At 38.7% G+C, this 17,289-nt stretch overlaps 1 protein-coding gene across 1 annotated transcript; it reads right to left on the bottom strand.

Annotated features, from left to right (window-relative positions):
• Positions 1–28: 28 nt before the first annotated feature.
• Positions 29–14,476, bottom strand: LOC107089098 (RING finger protein 122-like). Its single transcript, XM_015381661.1, has 7 exons — positions 13,846–14,476; positions 13,318–13,682; positions 10,076–10,229; positions 6,619–6,661; positions 6,238–6,279; positions 3,306–3,388; positions 29–859 (listed from the first exon to the last, which is right to left on the bottom strand). Exons 2-7 carry the CDS (start codon positions 13,340–13,342, stop codon positions 739–741), a joined length of 468 nt encoding a protein of 155 aa, XP_015237147.1. The 5' UTR covers positions 13,343–13,682; positions 13,846–14,476; the 3' UTR covers positions 29–738.
• Between the last annotated feature and the right edge of the window lie 2,813 nt (positions 14,477–17,289).

The following is a 17,289-nucleotide window of genomic DNA, read 5'->3' as shown; positions in this document are numbered from 1 at the left end:
TTTTTAATAAATCACAACAGGATTGCATTACATGACACTTTATTTAAAATACAAAATAACATTGTATAGGGGATACTTTACCACACAGTACATACAGGCAGGACTAGTTTTCTAGGAGTCTCTGATTGACCAGGGGGACGGGGACACAACCTGTTCCTACTGAAGTCGTCTGGGTTTAATTCCAGCTGGTCTCTGTTTCAGCCAGATGATACGGCGAACTCTGGCTGCTGGGGCGTTTCACCTACACTGGCAGTACTTAAGATGCATATGTGGCACTGGGTTTCTATGGTTACTGACATGGGTTGTGCTGGCTGGGTTGGTAACAAACACCCCTGAGAAAGTCGAGGTATTCGGGCTGATGCTCGGATGTCCAGTTCCACGCCTCGGGTGATGTTTGTCGCTGGCAGTGCTGCTCTACTGGTTCTGATAATCCATTTTCCTCTCGCCATTGTTTTTATGTGATTATTTTTTTTAACAGCTGTGTTACACTGTAACATGGAAGCAGAACTAGGAACTTTTTTTTTTTGTATATGGAAATAATCCTACTCATTCAGCGTCCTCTCTGACTAATCCAAACATGTTGCCGCTGTCCATGTCTTAAATCCCAGCAGAGGCAAGTCTTTCCTAACTGGCCAGCTTAGGATCATTACCTTCTGAGATGGTCATCATCTTTAGTGTGTTTAATGTGGGTGTTTTCTGAAAGGGGAAGCAGATCTTTCTCTTCCGCACTCAATTATCTCACACCTCCTCCGGGTCCATGGGACCCTCGGCGCCCTGGGGAGCGTCGGAGTGAAGCCGCAGGATGGGCTTGTTGCACATGGGGCACACGCTGCGGATCTCCAGCCACTTGAGAAGGCACCTGGAAAGATGAAAAGCAGAGGTTTCAATAACACATTCACATATTGCTTAGGAAAAAAGGTTTTTGCTGAACGTTAAGGAATTGGTTTTAAATGCATAGTGGAGAACAGGATTCTGCAGCATTTTAAATCCAAAGAGCCATTTGAGTCCTGCCAAGTAAAAATAGTTTAGAGGTGCAAATTTGACACATGCAACCTAATTTAAATATCTTATATAGGAAAATCTGTTGCCATTTATTTTAGGTATTGAAATTTGTGGAAAATTATGTTCCAAAAAAAGATTCAAAACATTTCCAAGGTAATAAAAAAAAATAGATCTAAAAAATTTAAAGTATTATTGGTTCTTTAAATTATTTTTTTAAATTATTATTGATTGATTGTCTTTATCGATCTCACAGTAGAGAAATGTACTCGTTTCATCAGCTCAAATAGTCAACGGAGAAGAATGTGCCAAAGGAAGAAAAAGATGCAGGGGATATATACAGTATACAGTGCGTCCACATATGACGGCTTTTTTAGTCAGAGCAATATAAATACCCATGTAAACAGGGTGTTTACATTTATTTATATATATATATATATATATATATATATATATATATATATATATTAGTTATTGCACTGGGTGTCAGATATAGAGAAACAGGTTATTGCACAGGGTATCAAATAGTAATTGCACATTGCTCATTAGGAGCCTTTATAAAGGCCCCAAAGAGCCACTTGTTGCCTCTGGAGCCACAGGTTGCAGACCCCTAACCTAGACCTAAAAAAACAAGTGATGCAAAACTTTGCGTTGGGATTTAGCATTAACTTTTTATTTTATACAAACATTTCCACATTCAGTTCCCCCCCAATCTGTTTATAAATGTATATTTCCTCCTCAAATCATAAAACCTCTGTGCTTTTGTTTCTGCAGTGTGCTAAAGGGCTGTCTCACTGAAAAACATCGAGGCATCAATAATGAATGAAGTTCATAATTGTTCGGTCCTCTGATCTGAAAGCATTATCTGGACCCCTTAAAATTTTTTTATTTATTTATTTTTTGTAATTTTGGCCAGACAATTCAGTCTTTCTCCTTTAAATGTACATATATTACCAGAAGGCATTTGGCTTTTCCTTAGAGGCCCTTTTAAGGTGGGGGAATCTTGCTTTATCAGCGCCCTCTGAGTTTGATATTAAACAAATTCACTGCAGACAGTCATTATGGTCCTCAGCCATCTTCTGGGTTATTAAAGCCTTGAACCTTTGAACTTCCTGGGTCGATCCTGGACATTTTCCACTGATTTACTCTGACCAGAGAGCAGTAGTTTGGGTTAGATGCAATGGGACAGTTAAACAGGATACTGATCCCAAACACACAATAGTTTTACAGATGACCCAGGTCTCAACCTGAACTAATCTAGACATTTGCTGATGGCTTTAAAAGTATGTGGCACAAAACAGAAATATTTTCTTATTATAGCTTTGGTGTCCCTATGTATTTAAGACTTATATGTTTACGTTTGTCCCTGTGTGGATTAAAGAAAATACTCTTAATATTTGAAATATTTTTTCTTAGTTCACTAAAGTTGTTGGTTGAAAAAATTATTCCTAACATGACAAATGAACAGATTTAATGCCTCATTAAGAGCTCAGATGTGATATATTTATAGCCGTGATAAATGTTTTGCCTTTTAGGCACATATACAAGTTTCTAATAAAGCTCAGCGTGTTCTTCCTTCCCAGAGCTAACACAGCTCCTCTGCTGATGGAAAAACCTTTAGAAATTATCTTTAACATTGTAATAACAACATGCTATGATTAAGACACATTTTAAACTGACATTTTTACAAACAAATCCCCTTTAACCACACTGTTTTAGTTAGGTTTTTTTTTTTGTAGAAAGCAGTTTTGCATGTCCTCCTCGTGTCTTCTAAAGCAAATGCCAGAGAAAATCTAATATCTTCAATTTCAAAGATTCCTCAGTCAGTGAAATTGAATTAGGTTTAAATAAAAATCATAGGACTTTGTTAGTCTGAAAAAATAAAGCTTAGGTTTTAGAGCCATGTAGAAATCTGCCTGAAAGACAATTTAATTTTAATTTCCTCTAATATTTCTAACATTTCTAACAAGGTATTTTAGATTAACCTTTTTGTTCTGTGGATTGAAAGGGTAAACTTTTGCATTCTGTTCTGCAGAAATTACATAGAGTATAGGATTTAAGTTTTTCTCATATAAAATTCATATAGATGTTTGATCTTATAAAATTATTTAAAGAGTTAAATCTTTGCAGTATATTAAAGAAAATGAGAATCTGCCTTATATTAGTTGCCAAAGCACAGGTGGAGTTTCCTCTCTGATTCGGAGCAAACTCACATGAATTTCTCAGTGAATGAAAACACAAACAGATACGAGCTATAACACAACGAACTGCTCCTGAATCAGCTTCAAGACTCAAATAATACTCACTTCTTGTGAAATGCGTGTGAGCATGGACACACTCCCAGTTCATCTCGGGTCCTGAACTCTTCCAGACACACCGCACAGGTTTGCTGCATGAACAGACGCAGAGAGGGTTAGTTTAAGATATAATAAAGACAAAAACATTCAATGTGCCAAGGGAACAAATTTCGTTTCATTTTATGTCTCATATCAGGTTTTCTGAGGTACTGTGGGAGTCTGCCAGACTAACCAAGGTTTACAGATGGAGGAAACTGGGCTGAGTCTGATTAGATCCAGACCCCAAATATATCTGAATATGTTTCCTGTGGCTAAGTGGGTAATGGTACTGTCTTATAACAATATGGTTGTGATTTCAGGGGCTTGTCTGCAAGGCATGTAATTCCAAGTTACTTACTCATCTATGTATAGAAGTTTTTAAGGAACCTCGGTGCATATGTGCAACACTTTGAGTGGTCACTAAGACTACAAAAAATGAAGACCAATTACTTCAATGACACATTTATTGCTGATCTTTATAAGGAAAATGAATCAGGGAAAAGGGTGGGTTGAAGATGGCTTATAAGGATAAGTGGGACTTTTGAGGGAATTAATGGGATGAAATGTCATCCATTTGGAAATAAAGATGTGTAAGAAGAGTAAAAACTTAGGAAGGAGACAATGAGGTTGTAAACAAGGTCCAGAAGAAGAATAAGGAGTATGAGTGGGTTAATCATAAGTCATAAATGAGACAGACAGTCTTAAAGATCAATCTACCTGGCAAAATGTGACTTAAAAATTGTAAAGAGGAATAATCAGGAGGGTTAGTGGAATGGAAATCGATTCCAAAAAAGATTAAAATAGCTCATAAAAATTGTTGAGAATGATGAGTGAAATTAAAATGGTCCGTATGAAGGATGAGGGGAGGATGAAAAGCAAAGATCAATGAGAAGGATAAGTACAAGTAAAATGTAAAGAGCTGAGATGGATTAGCAGGATAAAGAAATGGCATAAATAGAAACTGAGAAGGATGATGAGGATTAAAACAGGTTATGAAAAGGAAAAGAGTGAGATTATTTTATGTTCTAAAACACAATAAAAATGATGCATGTTGAAAAAAGCTGTAGAGTGGAATGAGGAAGAAAAGCTTGTTAAAAGATGAACAGGAAGGAAGATGCATGACTGCATGAAGGTGGGGATGTGTGGATGAGAGCCTGGGTGCTGCATGGGTGAGCTCCCAATCTGTAAGCTTGCTGCTCAATTAAAGAAGTGAAAACCACCTGACGAAGCTCTCAAACCACAGCTAACCTTGTCTGTGACATTTAACAGACACAGGGTAAGCACATGTTTTTTAAGGCACTGTAATTCTGTATATTCCATTAGAAGCTGTAGTTTAATATTACAAAACTCATTTATCCACATATCATCAGATTTACTGAATAAAACCTGTATCATTTTTGTTACCAGCTTGCCTTTTAGAAGGAGATGCATCTAAAAACGCTCCGGGTACAATCGGCTCTGCATAACAGGTTCTATGACTTCAAATACTACAATGCTGTTATGCAGCTATGTTTGCACTTGCAGAGAGCACTGAGCTTCATGTACTCTGTTGACTCCAGCATTAGTCGCTCTAAAACTGCAGGTTTGGCCTCTTCTGACAAATGCAGCCATTTATGTTCTCTTTTTCCCAGTGATAGTTCACAGTAATCTAATAAATGTATCTCTAATGCTCAAATAAGTCACAGTTTGCAACTTATGCTTTTGTTTTGTTTCAAAGCTAGAACACCATTTTGACACATAAAGAGGTTTTTATATATATATATATATATATATATACACACAAACACACAGAGATATATATAGATGCATATTTAGAGTTGGCATTAAAATACATTCTTGGTCAAATGTGTTGGGGACTCCTTCCACTATCAATAGCTGAGCTTTAGTCACTTTTTTCTGTTATGCGCATCCCCCAAAGTATGATAACCTTAAGGTGACAGATGGGTTCATCCTTGCTAAACGGAAAAATGGCTATTATTATTAAAATTCTTAACAATTCTTAAAAATGCCTAAAGAGTCTTGTGGAGGCTTGTATAAAAATAGAGCAGAAAATGTATTTCCAGATGATATTAAGCACAAATTATATTAACATACCCACCCTTATGCTGTCATATTAGAATATTTAAAAATAAGTATTTTGATGAGGCTTGTTTGTTGGTTGAATGTGTCTTTAGGAAATAACTTGTAAGCGCTTAGAGAATATACCTTTTTACAAAACACACTTTTGTTCTGGTGTAATGCTCCTGTCTAAAAGTTTTGTTTTCATTAGCAAAAATAAAAGCTTCAGAACATCAGTCTGTTTCTATATACCACTAAAATAAGCAGACTTTTTTAATAATTGTATATATATTCATAGACAATGGAGAATTGTGTGATTGTGCTGATGTTTGTTCTGTTCTAGAAGTAACAGATTCTCCAGGCCCACTCATTGACCTTATTTAAAGACATCTCCACCCAAACTAATGCACCATTAACCAGCTAATCGTCTAAAAGGAAAAGCTGATTGAGTTTACCAAATAAACAAACCCTCCCAGCTTCTAATGGATCATCTAAGCCAAATGGTTCAAACTCAAGGCCTGCATGCTGGATCTGGCTGCAATTTATTTATCCAGCATTTAAGAGACAGAAAAAAATTGCCATGTCATAATAGGGGCATGTCTTCTTTTAAAGTCTACCATGTAACTAAACTTCTAGATAAATGGGAATAAAGTTATAAAATCAGAGTATTATGCTCTTTGTGAAATAAATGACGAAATTTAAAATTTCTTTCAAAGAGCTGGTCCTTTCAAATATTGGATAATGCTGGAGTTCCCTGATATAAAAATGATCCGACATCCCTGATATAATCAAGTGTGGAAACAAAACCAACCAAAAAACAGCTTTTAGAGAAAAGGGGACTCACTCCAAGAAGGCTCAGCTTCTTGCTTGCTCCTTTCAGCACCACCTGCAGTGAGGAAAAATGAGAGCATGTTGGATATTTTCATTAAAGCTCTCCTCCACCTTGCAGTTCCTCCTCCTAATGCAGTTATGGACGACCCACAAACTTAATAAAGAAAGCCAAGAACATTTTCCTTACAAAGGAAACCTATAACCAGGTTAATGCACAACATACACTTGGAAAAACCAGAGGGTAGATACTGATACATAGTTGGCATTAAGCTCATCTATACAGAGTGGTGTAAAGTGTCCTAATGGCAAATACTGTACCCCCCAGGCTTGTAACATCTCTCACGATCCCTGCTTATATGTCCCCCACACAATGACAGATATGGCTGTGACATACCTCGTTGTAGCTGAAGTGCTCCCTCGTTCCTTGCTGTTTTAACCTGGGGGAGACACAGAGAGGATACTACTGCGGTCTGCTGAGTGACAACTGCATCAAGGGACTAACAGCTTCTAAACATGACAGGTTATTGCAGAAGTATAATGAATTTAAATCATAAGCCTAGTCCTCAATATGTGGGTGGGTTCCAAAGCTTTTTAATCAGGTTAAGAGCTGAAGACAAGAGCCCTGGTGTGTCGATTAAAGATGTAGGGAATGATGGTGTTGGGTGTCAACTGGTCAGGCAATCCATCCACTTATGCATGCAGCTTTCTCCCCCAGTATCATCCTGCTTGTCAAGAAGAGGAGCACATGGTGGATAATACTCGAGTCAACTGAGGATCTAGAGGACTCATATGGATGCAGGGATATTTGATTTGGTTTGATTCTCCAGGTGTAGCTGTATGACAAACTTTAAGAAACGTTTTGTTTTTTTCACTGAGGAATTGTGAAACATTTTAAGCTTACTGATATTTTTGCTGGAGTTATTTGACCCAATTTCCTGGACAAGATGAATATGTAGAAAAGCAAACTATGCCCACTATTTAGTATGACAGAGGACCTATAATACTCTGGGTCCGTTTGCCTTCCAGACACCCTAGGAGCCTGGTTAGATTCCATAACATCAAAAAGTCTTTAAAATGAAAAACATGGTGACCCCTGCCAGAAATCTGAAAACAGGTCAGTTGGATTTTTCTTTCAGCTGGATTATAACCTTAACCTAAACATATGGCCAAATCTACATAAAATAATCTCCTTCTATGGCTGTATTTCATTGCCAGACCTAAATCCTGTAGAAAGAGTCGATGGGCTGATATAAAGAAATACTTGCATAAAACAGAACTATGGATAATCTAAAGGGTATTCTTTTTTAGAAAGTATTTCTTTTTCATTCTAATTTCAAGTGTGAGACTATATCTCTGGAAATTTTTACACGTCTTTAGCAAAGCAATAAACCAATCCACACAGGCCTGGGTCTGAAGAAACAATGAAGCAGCCACTCTGAAGCAGGCCCTGGAAGGATACAGCTAGATAATGCTGTCTCCAAACTGGAACGTCTACATTTTTTTGTGAAATAACAAAAACAGACCACCGCCTGCAACTTGGATTCCTCCACAGAAGGCTTAAAGGATTCCTACTAGCCATCATTTAAAAAACTCACATGAAGTCAGACATAATAGAAGGCAAGTTTAGGGTGAACATGGTCCCATTCCTACAGCCAAATTTTTAATGCAGGCTTGAATGGGACACATCAGAATAGGAGAAATTAGCTATATCACATTGTAATTTCTTAAAAGATTCCTCCGGAATAAAAAGTGTTTCTATTAGCAGTTTTTTTTTTTTTTTTTGATAGATAAAAAAAATAAGGGTAAAGTAGACATGAAGTTGAGCTCAAAGAGCTTTTAGGTACAGCTAACATAATGACCAGTATGTGCTTGTTCCAAATTCCCCATCAGGTTTTAGTAAATTACTAAAAATCTCTAAAAGATGATTAAGCATTTTTTTCTTGCATGTCTTGGCCTACGTCAATTTACCAACCCTCTTTTATTAGCATACTTGTGCAATTTTAGACACTCTGGGGCCAGCAATGTTTTTCCCCAGGAAACATTTCAAATATGAGCCTGCAGCTGACTCCTGATGTCAAAAAAAGATAGTTACCTCTTGCTTTCAAAAAAGACAAGATAATAATCACAAGTTTCTGACTTCAAAGCTTTAAAGTAGCAGCAAAAACCTAAAGTAAAAAAAGCCAATAACATCACAATGACCAGTTCTGAAAATTGAGCTCTAAAGCTGAAGCACCCTCTGCAACTGATGGCACATTTAAAAATGTGTACAACCCTTTAAACTGAATCCATCATTTATTTTGAAAAACTAAAATAAAAATCCAGTTTTAAGAACGTATTTTATTGGAGGGAAGGGGGAAATGCTCCATATATTAATGCTTTGTTTCAGATTAGACTCCATGACAACCTACGCTAGGTCTCATTTGAACAGAACTCACAGCTCCAGGTAAATTCCCAGTGGGATCAAGCAAACTTCCCTGGTTTAGGTCCAACCGTCCATTTATTTTATGCCCACCTATCCGAGCTTTATCATAAAGACCTGGGGCCTATCTCTAGAGGCTACTGGGTGAGAGACAGAGGTAAACTTAGGGCCCCACTTTGCCGGTCAACTGTGAGAAAAATAGCCATCTACACAAATGCATTCATACATACAGGCTGTTCAAATAATCAATTAACCCAACATGCATGTTTTGGACTGTGGGAGAAAGCCTGAGTACCTGGAAATGATCCAGAAAAGCATGTGGAGAACATCCCCCTACTATGCAGAGTGACCCCAAGACAAGAACAGAAAGCTGCAACACTTCAAACATCCAAACCACCCACAGGTCAGACTTACTTGATCTTATTGTTCCTTTTTACGTGATCAGAAAGCCACTTTCCCTTATATTTCCCATAATGGAACTCTTATGTATTTAGTCATATTTACATCACAGGACAAAAAAGGGAAATTTAAGATAAACAATTATAAGATTCCGAGACGTTCTGGTTTACCAGAAAAATGTAAAAAATGGCTAAACAGCTTTAGAGAGAATCATTAAACTAGAATGTTCGGGGTGACAATAAATGTAAAACAGATAAATAATCATAATATAAAAAATTCTTCTATTACTCATGGGATTATTTTATATCAATAATTAAATATTGTGAAATTAAATTTTAAACTAATCTGAACTAAAAAATATTTTTTTTTATCCTTCTAACATCCTGCAGAGCGCTGCGTGTGCAATACCGACATAACTTGGCTCAGTTTAACCAAATTAATATAAAACTTATTAACTTAGTACTCATAAGTATTCATTTCTGTGAGTACTTATTGCAAATGGTAATAAGTACTCACAGAAATGATATGTATGCAGTTTGAATATGTTTTTATACTTATGCTTATCACATTTGAAACCAACTTGCCCTTTTTAGCTCTTTGGAGCCAGACAGGTGTCAGTTAGTGGTTTTCACAGACAGCTGAAAGTAGACAAGAGCAGAAAGCGAGAAAAACCCAGCAACAAGGATGTGAAGCAATTTGAATGTTCTGAGGTGAAAGGTCTTGATTTTGTAAAGTTGATTTAAATTCACCTGCATTTTCTAGCCAGCATTGTTTTCACATCAAAACAAGCTAGATCTGCTTTACTTAAAGACATACTGTATCTGTATGAATGTAAAAGAGTATTTTTTTTTTCATGTCTATTATCTTTTTCACTTTATGGAGTATATTATTATCCTCAGCAGAGGTTGAGATAGTTATGGCCTTTTGAAATAATCTGCTTTTTTTATTTTTATCCATAAATCACACATTTGGACTTCTGTCGTGATTTATTTTCGTTTATATTTTTCTCCCATCTGCTGCATAATGCACCTACCTGAAAAGGTAGCAGCAGAAGATGAGGCTGAGCATGAAGACGAAGAGGCCGATGCCCAGCACGATGACATAGATGTTGAGAGGGAGGTGGTAGATGTCAGACGTCATGCTGCAGTAGTGTTCAGAGCGATGAAAACTCAAACCACAAAGGCATCCTGCCAGGAAGAGTGTGCAAATACACACATTTGAAATTTGATAGCTTACAGTAGATGCTGATGAAACCAAAGCATTTTTTAATTTCTTTATCTTTTTACATTAGCAACAAACCCTTTCATTTTACTTGCTAAAAATGTTTTTTTTATATGCACACTAGTTTGAAAACTGCTGCTACCTTCCCAGTGTTGATAAAAACAGTGTAATGAATATGTTGTATCACAGATAATTGACATTTCAGTTTTCACAAATGACACTAAGCTTTCCACAATACGTATACCTGAATATTTAAAAGTATTAACAACAAAAGTTACATTTATAAGAGAAGTTATGCCACTTTTTGTGACTTTATTGATCTCACAGTGGAGAAAATTACTCGTTACATCAGCTGAATAGTCAAAAAGAAGAAGAAGGTGCCAAAAGGAGGAAAAGGTGGATGGGACATATACGGTATATACAGTGTGTCCACATATATATATATGACAGCTGAAGTCTCTTATTTAGCAGGATTCTTACACAGGGTTATTGCACCGGGTATTAACATGGGTATTTATATAGATGGGTATTTATATATATAGCTATTGCACTGGGTATCAAATATAATAAACAGGTTATAGTAACTGCACATTGAAAGGAGAACACAGAGCCAACATAACAGGCTGCTGCATGCGCAGCGCCATCTTAGAGGAAGCAAATGTATTAAATATTCTATATTTACAAAAACCTGCAGCTGCGTTATGTTAGAAAAACATGCAATATGCAGTTATATGCTTTCGATTTATTGCAAACATAGTATTAAAAATGTCAGCTGTCCATCCAGACACATGGTTTCCAGTTCGACAACATGGTCCATTGAAAAGGTTGCATCTGGTCTCATAGTATCAGGATATATAAAGGTTAATATCTATGCTGTTTAGAAAAAAAGACATTAAAAAATATCGATTTTGTTTCTAAATAAATCTACCAAAGCATGTTGATGCCCTCCAAAAACAATACTACAATAAACAAAACTTGTCTCCAGAGATAGATTATACTGCCACACGCAGAAACAATCTGTGATGCTTTATAAACAGCTCATATTTATTCTCTGGGTACTGATAGTCTTTATAGTACTATCAGGACGATACACCTTTGAAGTACTCATATCCTAGAACACTAAAACCAGATTCCCTGCATCAGGTCGCATTGGTGTATTCAACTATAATATACAGGTGTGTCGGGGGATCTGCACCCGGCACTGCGGTGGCAACTGAGGTGCTCCCAGGACCGAGCGTTAATTGGCTGTGAACAAGACAAACATAGAGGATGGACGGCACTTCTGTCATGACACCATCTGTTTCACAAAATCTTCTGAGGTGACTGGCTGAGTGAGGGTGCAGCGCAGTCCTGTCAGTGTCTGAGTGTGAGGGGGAGATGGACAGAGGGGGCCATGTGGTAGGAATCTGCTGCCTGGGAAAGGGGGCGTGTTAAACCCAATGGACTCTGGGGGAAAAGCACCATTTGGTCAAAACAAAGAGGAGGAAGCCCCACTTCCACAGAGCACATGTGTTCCTATTAATTTGTTGGAAAGGATGGTGTTTGCCAGCATATAAGTGGCAGAGTGTCATTCTTTACATTGAATGAATGGTTCCAGCTTGAAGGCAGCAGGGGGTATGGGTCGAACTATTTGCCGTGGTGGGGGTTTAGGGGGATTTATTGGGGGACTGGGTTGAGTAGGGTCATGCTATAGGTGAAACATGACACAGTTCTAAACAAATATGCATATATACAGTGAGTGTATACGAAACTAATGAAATACGATTAGTTCAGTCTTCCAGCTTATTTATTTTACATAAATTTAAATCCCTTTATTTTCTCACAATGGGAAAAATCGTTCTCTGCATTTTGATACAATGCAGAGTGGGCTGCCATTTTGTGGGCTGCCATTGTGTGGCGCCCGGGGAGCAATCAGGGTTTAAGGGTTTTGCTCAGGAACCCAGAGTGGAGGCTGGTGGGACTGAACCGGATACTTTCTCAGCGCACAAGCGCCACAGAAGCTGCTGGCTTCTTATAGCTAAATCTTTTGAATCTTTCTTATAGTTGTATCTTTTCTAGATACAACAACACACCTGTGATTGTTTTTCACGTTCCAATATATATCCTGTCATATTGTCCTTCTTGTAACGATGGAAATTGAGGCAGGATTGCATCATAATCTCATCTTCATTTAATGACCCTCAAGAGAACGTAGTGTCAGACTTTAACAAAATGATACTTAACTTTGTCGATTTTAAAAATTGACCTAAAAATGGATTGGCTATTTTAAATTGCTGCTCATGGGTCCATGTTTATCTTCACATAAACTGATGCAATTCTTAATTCTGTGTCATTTTGTGACTAAATTAAGAATATTTCAGTAAAAAAAAAAAGCTATCTTATGCACTTATATTGGGTTTTAACAAGGTAAATACTTATCTATAAGAATTTTTTAGAGGATAAAAAGAAGTGAAAAGTATTTAATGAGAGAAAAAAACCCAAAATCTAATAATTTTACAGCACTTATGGGGAATAAGACCTTTTTGCTCTGAAGAGACAAATGTGTTAGAATGTTAAGGTAACATTAAAGGTTATACCATGGAAATGATGTGATAGTTTGATATGGTATGATTTTAGAGAATTTGAAACCAGTTTTTTTTTTTTTTTTTAAACCATGATAATCCAGAATTGACCCAAACCAAGCCAAGGCTGGATGATATTTCCAGCTGACCAACTTTCTGAGTTAATAAGCAAAGGGAAGGTACGGTAGTTTTTTTCAGTGGTAGTTAGTAACAAGTGGGGGAGGGGGTCATTACTGGATCGGTCACTCCAACCCCATATAGCAAATCTTAATGAAAGGATAGAGGTTTGGAAAATGTTTTTTTAAACACCCATGTCTAAATACAGTAAAAATATACTAAGAGAAGTCTAAAAATCCAGCTTTATCACACACATACTGTATAAACAGCCACCGTTGTCTCCAGTTTTAAATAAATGTGAAACTCCTCACTAAGTTTACAGTTTCCAACTACCTTACATGTGTGTCATGGTCGGCGGTGAAATCCACTCACTTACCGTTACACCATTGGAATGGTTGCATGAAATTTGACTCCCAAGGCAGCAGCAGTGAATTCAGGCCCAGTCAGGAGAAGGACTGGAGAAACGCCAGAAGAATTGGTTCTGGAAGCTCAGACACTGCAACTTGTTTTTAAGCAAATGTCCCGATCCAGCTACCCTGACCTGGATCTTTGGGTTAGTTCCTTCACTAACCAGTCATGGGAGATTTTCAGATTCCAGAAATCCTTCAGAGGTGTGTTTTCTTTTTTTTTTTTTATTGTTGGCTCAGCAGTCTGGGCTGCACAGCATTCCCCAAATCTGGATTAACCACTCCGTGTTGAGTTGAGGGGGGGAGGATTTGGATCTGAGGACCTCATATGCTTCTGAATGATGTCACCAAAGGAGAGAAAAGCATAACAGAATAGAAATGTTGTTGAGAACAAACAAAATCAGAGGCCTCGTGAACAAGTGAGGACATGTTTTTGCAAAAATGTGAAAAGCTCAGTCAAAAACACCACAAGCAGCTTGCAAACAGGAAATACTCACAGAGAGAGAAGGGAAACAGCCTCCTTGACTTCACTTTGCGTCACTTTGCAGTCTTGTCCCCTGCCTCTCGCCAGTTACAGTGACATCCAGCGTTTAATGGCAAATCCTCAACCCAGTGAAAGCAATAATCCAACATCAATCGAAATCTGATTTTCTCAAGTCTCACCACTTCTCTGGTTTCCTGCTCCTCTGGTCCTCTGATCTTGCTGTAGGTGTTCCTTCTAAATGAAGGTGATGATGTTCTCCCCTCCAAGAACAAACAACATGAGGATAGCTCCATGCAGTCAACAACAGTCCTCTATAACTGCTGTGTGTTCATCAGAAGATATGTGCGTGTGTTTTGTGTGTAGGGTGGGGGAACCTACTCTCCCTCCAACCATCTGCTCCTTCGATTAAGAAAGACAGGGAGGAAAAAAAATATGAGACAAAGGCGGAGTGTGTCTGTCAGCCTCTCACACCTCCAGCTGGCTTTGTCATGGCAGGCTTCCCCCCTTCTACCTCCTTTTTGGGTCCATAATGGTGCCTGCAGTTTGCCTTTCCCCCCTTCCTCCCCTCACTCCTCTCTTGCTGCTCTGCCTTGGGTTTGTAAACAGATCTGTGCTCATGTGACCAGCAGTTTTGCCTCGCAACTCTCCTCCGTCAGCCCTCCCTCGCTTCCTCATCCTCCAATCTGGAGGCAGAGGCCAGAGAGAATGAGCCTCACGTTGACGAATGGGACGCCTGCAAGCAGGACAACGGCCTACATGCGTCTGTGTGCGCTCACCCACCCCTCCACCACTCCTCCTCCTCCATGCATGTGTGTGTGTGAGAGAGAGAGAGAGGAAGAGAGACACTACAGCAAAGTCAAGGGGCAATGACACGCGCATGGCTGATGTCCTGACAACCAAAACAAAGCAGTTTGTGTGAAATAGAGGTCAGGGTAGAAAGATATTATTTTGGTCTCATGAGAAACACTTTGCTTTGGATCATATGTGGAGCCGCTTTAGCAATAAAAATTGAATAGGGCAGTATGAAGTATGAAATAATATATATTATATATAAATAAAAAAGGAAAACCAAGGGTTGAAAGCGACAGACGGGACACACCCCTACATCAGTGGGCCTGGTGGCCACTCTGCTGCAGAAGAGGACAGCTGCTGGGCTTTGGACAAGAGATTGTCAAAATATTCCCAGAGGGATAAAGGGATGGAGGAAAAGAAAAACCATCAGTGGGAGACGTGTAATTTCCATGCACAGTAACAAATGTTTGTAAATTATCAACAGGCTAGCTTAAAGAACAGAAATGATTAAAAAAACAATTTGTGCTAACAGCACATTTGTTTTTGTTTTTTTCCTTTTTTAAAAGACTGCAAGTATAAAGTATATTAACAGCTGGGAGGGAAGATCTGTGATAAAAAGTGTGATGATCGGTTTTACGAATCTGACCCACATGTAGAGAAACCACTCAGAGAGCACAGTAAAAGTTTTACCGGTTTATTGTGGAAGTCAACAGGAGCAGGATCTGGTACTCAGTGAGCTGGTGAACCGGAACTAGAAGTGAGAAGGGAAGTTCAGAGGTCAGTTCAGGGACCATGAGAATCTTGGATGCTCTTAGATAATCAGGAATGGGACACACGTTTGAGGGGGGCCTGGTTAGTCCTTGAATCCAGTCTGTGTGGGGGATCCAGTGAAAAGAGCACACGTTGGAGGGCGGACAGGTAGACGACAGGTGTCGTTGGACCCGGAGGAGTAATGGAGCAGACTGTCACTCGGATTTCCAATGGGAACTTGAACGGCACATGTGAAGGTTTCCCCTGTTCAGTGTGAACTCAGTATTTCCTTCCAGGGGGGAGAAGGTCCAGGTATTCAGTAACACAGGAAAGCTTCCTGCTGAAGAGCAAAGACAAAGAACTCGTTAGACTCAGAGAAACAAAGCTAGGTTAGACTCAGCTAATCTTAGTTTGGCTAGAGTACCCAAAACTGGCAAACACTCTGGCCTCGAGGTAGTGACAGTCCACTGCTCAAATACTCCTCAGTAATGATCCAATGAGCCGCAAGTGTGTAGGAGAGCCAACGAGGACAGGGCACCACCTGGTGGTGGAGGGAGAAAAACACACAAACAACCACAAAAACAGACAACACAAACTGGAATTCTAACAAAAAGCATTAGTTATTCACTGAAGGAGCTCCCCAGCTCTGTAATAGCTTCATGCATTGGGTGAGATCTTGCCCAACAATCATGTTATTGTTGCTAAAATCCCTCTGTCTTCCTTCACCTGTACTTTAAGCAGAGATCATCTGGGCCTTGCTGATGAATTAATATAATCTGTTCCTTTCAGCAGTAGATAAACTGATGCTTCAACAAAGTGCACCATAAAAAGGGCAGATGCCACCACAGGGTCGAAAGGGTCCTCTGTGCTGGCCTTTCTGTAGAGAACATCAGTGCTGTGACTCCACTCAAATTTATTGTGCAGATGAACACCCAGTGTAAGAGCACACTATCTCAAGATAATCACAAAACAGACTTTAGTTGGAAGGCAACTGGACTTGCTCTCAGTTTTTTTGGAGACGTTTCAACACCTATCCACGGAGTCTTTGTCAATTCTGTTGGCTTGCACCAGAGCGATCTGCAGTTGATAAATACATTACTGAAAAGTGGGGTGAGGTTTCAGCTTCCAAGCATTTACATTTCAGTCATGGAACTCCTTTCAAATAAATTACATAAGCACTATCATCATGCTTTAAAAGGCCAATCGCTTAGTCTATGCACAACAAAGGACTCCAACAATCCGGAAAAATGATGAATGGCTATTGGATTTGCATCTGACTTGGAATATGCTTAGGAGGATGGGCCTTCATGCTGCTTAAATGCATCAATGCTCCAACTACAGATTGAACTCAAGTGAGTTGAAACAATTCACAAAGACTCCTGAATAGCTGATGAAATGTCTTCAGAAAATCCAAGCATAAGTCTGGTTGCCTTCCAATTTAAGCCTGTTTGTGGTTGCCAAGACTCAGATGACTGAGAATTTACAGGCCTATAAAGATTAGTTCTCTGTTCATTTCATTGCTCTGTACTTGTGACAGTGTAATGACAATAAAACGCTGGAAAAGGAAAAAAAAAAGATACAGAATGATATCTTCATATACTGCAGTTGGCCAGTGACATAGTCCAGTGCTCACTAGGGCAGGTGAATGCCCACTCCTGAAGGCTTCAGCTGGTTCCTCAGGACTGCTAGGCTGGATATAGGTATCAAAATCACTGTTTCAGTAGCAAAAAGCAAGAGTGACATAGAGCATGAATTCTCAAAGTTGAGGTTGTGACCCCATCTGGGGTTCTTGATCAACCAGTACGCTAATAGGATCTTGGGATCCAGCACACAAGTTAAACAAAACAATAAACATTTATGTCAAACTGCTCAAATTTATAAAAGCATCTCTTAAACCAACTATTTTAGTTGTTGT

The sequence above is a fragment of the Cyprinodon variegatus genome, unplaced genomic scaffold (genome assembly GCF_000732505.1).
Source record: "Cyprinodon variegatus isolate N-32 unplaced genomic scaffold, C_variegatus-1.0 Scaffold238, whole genome shotgun sequence".
In the NCBI taxonomy this organism is placed as follows: Eukaryota; Metazoa; Chordata; class Actinopteri; order Cyprinodontiformes; family Cyprinodontidae; genus Cyprinodon; species Cyprinodon variegatus.
Note: the sequence above shows the minus strand (reverse complement) of the source record. Positions and strands in the feature narration are given on the sequence as shown.

Bases quoted from the DNA above. Each gene is read 5' to 3' on its own strand.
- LOC107089098 (XM_015381661.1), bottom strand. From the start codon at position 13,342: ATGCAACCATTCCAATGGTGTAACG. The intron at 6,280-6,618 runs GTATGTCACAGC...TCCTCACTGCAG, and splicing joins AGCACTTCAGCTACAACGAG to GTGGTGCTGAAAGGAGCAAG. The intron at 3,389-6,237 runs GTGAGTCCCCTT...CTGTTCATGCAG, and splicing joins AGAAGCTGAGCCTTCTTGGA to CAAACCTGTGCGGTGTGTCT.